Source organism: Eimeria necatrix, genomic scaffold (genome assembly GCF_000499385.1).
Source record: "Eimeria necatrix Houghton genomic scaffold, Enh_scaff682, whole genome shotgun sequence".
Classification (NCBI taxonomy): Eukaryota; Apicomplexa; class Conoidasida; order Eucoccidiorida; family Eimeriidae; genus Eimeria; species Eimeria necatrix.
Window position 1 is genome coordinate 1 of NW_013651732.1, and position 5,000 is coordinate 5,000.

Consider the following 5,000-nt stretch of genomic DNA (forward strand, 5'->3'; position numbering starts at 1 on the left):
GGGAGGGGTAGGGAGCGAGGGGGGGATGGCGGGGTGGCAGCGGGTGCTCATGGGGCTTCTTATGCTGCTGCTGCTGCTGCTGCTGCTGCTGCTGCTGCTGCTGCTGCTGCTGCTGGTGGTTGGGTGTCGGGACTCAGGTGATTCCCTTTTCTGCTTCGACGGTGCGGCTGTCTACGCGGCCCGGCTGCTGCATTAGCCCCGACCTGCAGCAGCAAGATGCATGCATTGTGTCCTACTTGAGGGCCAAACGCAGCCTCAGGGCACGCGCTGCTGCTGCTGCTGCTGCTGCTGCTGCTGCTGCTGGCGGTTCTGGCGCTGAGGAGGCGGAGGAGGAACCGTGCAGCTGCACAGTGGTGGCCGCTGCAGCGGCTGCTGCTGCTGCTGTTGCTCCCTCTGCCCCGTCCTCGCCGAGCCCGCAGCACCAGCAGCAGCAGCGGCTAAAGGCTGCTGCTGCTGCCGCCGCAGGCAGCAGCAGCAGCAGCCGCAGCGCAGCGAGCTGGCTGCTGCTGCGCCCGTCAGCGTCCGCAACGCGCAGCCAGCAGCAGCAGCAAGCGGCAGCAGCAGCAGCTGCTGCTGCTGCCGCTGCTGCTGCTTCCTGCCCCCGCTGCTGCCCCCTAGGACTCGTCTGCCCCCCGCAGCAGCTCACTTACTACTACTGCGACCCCACAGACAGCAGCTTTGGCTGCGGCCCCGTTGCTGCTGCAGGCCGGCTGTGCCTCCCGGGCGCCTGCAACAGCAGCAGCAGCAGCAGCAGCAGCGACGACTGCTGCTGCGGCTGCGGCAGCCTGCTGCAGCTAAAAAACAACACCCAAGAGCTCCTCCAAATGGCTTTAGAACCCGCATCGCCCAAGGCGATTGAAGAGCTCTTTGACTTAGGCAGAGCAGATGCTTTCAGGTGCTGCTGCTGCTGCTGCTGCTGCTGCTGCTGCTGCTGGTGTAGCTGCTGTAGTTGCTTCGTCGTTGGCTGCAGACACACTACAGTTTGCCGCAGCAGCAGAAGAAGCTGCTCTCACTTAAGGGACCCTCCAGCGCCTGATGCTGATGCTGCTGCATTTGCTGCTGCCATTGGTGCTGCAGCAGGCGCTGCTGCTGGTGCTGCTGGTGCTGCTGCTCTCCCTGCTGTTTTTGTTGCTGTTTCGATTTGTACGCGAACCTTTTGCTGCTGCTGTTGCACCTGCTGCTGCTGCAGGTGGGTTGTGCTGGAGTACATGCGCTGCGAAGAGGCCCTGTTCAAGAAGGCGTGTGCTGCTGCTGCTGCTGCTGCTATGGCGGCCCGCGAGGATGCCGCTGCAGCAGCAGCAGCAGCAGAGGCAGCAGCAGGCGAGCCCGTCCAGCAACAGTCAGTTAGTGCTGCTGAGCCAACGGCAGCAGCAGAAGCGGAAGAGACAGCTTCAGCCGCAGCAGCAGCAGCTGCTGCTGCAGTAACAGAACAGAGTTGCTTAAATAGTGCAGCAGCAGAGGCAGCAGCAAAGGCGAGCAGCGAAGGCGAAGGCTCTAGTGCTGCAGCGGCCCCCAAAAAGTCTGGCAGCAAAACCATGCAGCAGCAGCAGCAGCAGCAGCAGGAGCCACACGTCCAACGACAGCAGCAAGAGGATAAAGGCGATGAGCAAAAGGACCAACAGCGCCCGCAGCAACACCTGCCTCAGCAGCAGCAGCAGCAGCAGCAGCAGCAGCAACGGCAGCAGCAGCAGCTCTCGGGAGACGCGTACATGCAGCAGTTCATCCGCAGAGTGGATTTAGGCGTTGAATTTTGCCACATATATAGCCACACGCATCACTGGCAGCAGCAGCAGCAGCAGCAGCAGCAGCTACACGAGGAGCAGCCGCTGCTGCAGCAGCAGCAGCAACAGCAATTACAGGAGGAGCAGCTGCTACCGAACAAACGGCCGCAGGATGTCTCTCAGCAACCGCAGCAGGTAGAGGAGCAGCAGCCGCAGCAGGAAGAGGAGCAGCAGCAACAGCAGCAGCTGCTGCTGCTGCAGGAACAGCTGCCCTCAGACGCAGACGATGAGCACTTCACGCAGCAGCGGCAGCAGCAGCAACAACATCTGCCACTGCAGAAGCAGCAGCAGCAGCAGCAGCAGCAACACCACAGTGTGCAGGGTAGCGAGCGTCAGCAGCTGCAGCAGGCTCAAGACCAGCAGCTGCAGCATGGGGGCGAAAAAGGGAACTACGAGCAGCAGCAACAAAAGCAGCAGCAGCAGCAGAAGCATCAGCAGCAACAACGGGAGCAGCAACAAACACAACACTCCCAGCAGCAGATACCGTCGCATTCTTTGCAGCTTCACCAGCAGCACCACGAGCAGCAGCAGCAGCAGCAAGAAGCACAGCAGCAGGAAGCACAGCGCCACCAGCAGGTGAATCAGCAGCAGCAACTGCAACTGCAGCAGCAGCAGCAGCAGCAGCAGCAAAACAAGAACTGCGAGCTCAGGGACCAACTCGCTACCTCAGTAGCACGGAGTGAATTTTAGGGGCGCTGCAGCCACATTGGCATTAGTAAGGTGCCACGGCGTTTAGCAGCAGCAGCAGCAGCAGCGGATGCTGCTGCGGCCACTGCAGCAGCAGCAGCAGCAGCGGTTGATGAACTGCTGCAGCAGCAGCAGCAACATGGAGTGTTGCTGCACCGACAGCGCGAGGGAATCTTGGAAGCAAACTGCATGACTGCGTTCGAGTTCTGGGGCAGGTCATCAGCAGCAGTAGCAGCAGCAGCAGCTGATGCATTGCTGCTGCTGCTGCTGCTGCTGCTTTTTATGAGGGAATTATGAAGACTAAAAGGGAGCAGCCAACAAGGGCTGCAGAGCCACGTTTTCTTTTTGTTTAGCAGTAGCAGCTGCAGCACCGGCCGCTGCAGCACAAGCTGCTGCAGCACAAGCTGCTGCAGCACAAGCTGCTGCAGCACGAGCTGCTGCAAGACAGCTGCTGCAAGACAGCAACTGCAGCACAAGCTGCTGCAGCACAAGCTGCTGCAAGACAGCTGCTGCAGCGCATGCTGCTGCAGCACAAGCTGCTGCAAGACAGCTGCTGCAGCACATGCTGCTGCAACACAAGCTGCTGCAAGACAGCTGCTGCAGCACAAGCTACTGCAGCGCAAGCTGCTGCAAGACGGCTGCCGTAGCGCAGGCTGCTGCAAGACAGCTGCTGCAGCACAAGCTGCTGCAGCACAAGCTGCTGCAGCACAGCTGCTGCAAGACAGCTGCTGCAGCAGAAGCTGCTGTAGCACTAGACAGAACTAAAGTTGCATCTGCTGCGCACGCTGTTGCTGCAGCGGCAGCAGCAGCTGCAGCCAACTCGACTGCAACTACAGCAGCGGTGACAACAACTGCTGCAGCAGCAATTAGCCGGCTAGCAGCATATATCACAGCAGCAGGTGCTGCAGCGACGTCTGCTGCAGCAGTTGCTGCTGCAGCAGAATAGTAACAAACTAGACGCGTGGCATCACAAATTTCATTTCGGCTTTTGTTGTTGCTGCTGCTGTTCTTGCTGTTGGATAGCTTTGCTGCAGCTTCTGCAGAGCCTCAGGGGTCTTGCTGCTGCTCATCTTCTACTGCTGCTGCAGTTTCCCCACCCTCTGGCGCTGCTGCATCTGCTGCAGCAGCGTCGTCAGATGGTGCCTCTTCTTTGTTTTCTGCTGCTGCTGCTGCTGCTGCTGCTGCTGGTTCTTCTGTTGCCACCGCAACAGTTTCATCTGCTGGTTCTTCCTGCTGCTGCTTGTTCTCCTCTTCGTCTTCACCTGCGTCACCTGCTGCTGCTGCTGCAGCAGCTGCTGCTGTTGTATTTTCCTTTGGCAACTGCAGAAGAGCAGCAGCAGCACCTCATCCCTTGCTGTCTGCTGCTGCACTACGGTGTATGCACAACACAACTTGCCACCTAAAGCTGCTGCTGCTGCTGCCGCTGCTTCGACAGCTGCTGCTGCTGCTGCTGCTGCTGCTGCTGCTCACCGACTTCACTGCTTCTACCAGTGCCTTTGTGGCAGTGCAGCAGAAAGAGAAAATATCCGGCAGGGAGGCATCTTGCTGCAGCTTCGGCAGGAAGCCCAGCTGCAGCAGCAAGCGTCACACGGGTTGCTGCTGTTGCAAAGCAGCAGCTGCTGCTGCAGCAGCGGCAGCAGAAGCAGCAGCGAAAAGCGCAGCGGACGCAGCAGCTTCACCCAAAGCAGCAGCAGCAACAGCAGCAACAGCAGCAGCAACAGCTAAAATGCTGACCTGCTGCTGCGCACTGGTGAGCTTTTCAGTGAGGAAGCCAACTCCTGTCTGCAGCTCTGACAGCAGCTGCTGCATGCGCTGGTGGGTTTGCTGCTCCCGCTGCAGCTGCTGCTTTGCTGCAGCAGCAGTTGCTTCTGCTGCTTCCGGAGGGAGGCTCTCCCCGTGCACTATGCCCGAGGAGACAGAAGCAAACCGCCTTTCTTCCAGCTGCAGCAGCAGCACCAACAACAGCAGCAACAGCAGCAGCAGCAAATGAACGCCTCAACGAGCAGCAGCAGCAAATGAACGCCTCAACGAGCAGCAGCAGCAATAGCATGAAGAGCAGTAGCAGCGGATCCACCAACGGCATCAGCAGCAACCGCGGTGCAAAAGCGCAGCAGCAGCAGCAGCAGCAGCAGCAGCAGCAGCAGCAGCAGGAATGTGCCACAAGTTTGCTGTGTTGGCACGCAGTGAAGCTGCTGTTGCACCAACAAATCTTCTGCCTGATGGTTTAGGGTTTAGGTTCTAGCGCTTAGAGTTTATGGTTTAGGGTTTAGGGTTTAGGGTTTAGGGTTTAGAGTCTTCAAGGGATACCATTTTGGTATAAATGCGTTTCTGCTCCTGCAGTTCCTGCAGCTTGGCCTGGTGCTGCAGCAGCAGCAGCAGCAACACAGCAGCAAGCGCAGCAGCAGTTGACTCTTCCAATATTAGCAGCCAGCCTAGGACCAGTAGCAGCAGCACAACAGCATAAGCACGAAGAACAGCAGCAACAGCAGCAGCAGCAGCAGCAGCAGCAATGCAGCTGCCACCACTCCCAGC

General features: G+C 59.1%; 1 protein-coding gene across 1 annotated transcript; it reads left to right on the forward strand.

The window, feature by feature from the left end:
• Window positions 1-137: 137 nt before the first annotated feature.
• Window positions 138-2,471, forward strand: ENH_00070350 (patatin-like phospholipase domain-containing protein, putative; the record flags this gene model as incomplete). The annotated part of the gene is made up of 2 exons (XM_013577513.1): window positions 138-895; window positions 1,190-2,471. Coding segments are annotated over 2 exons (2,040 nt in total), but the record flags the coding sequence as incomplete, so codon positions are not given.
• Between the last annotated feature and the right edge of the window lie 2,529 nt (window positions 2,472-5,000).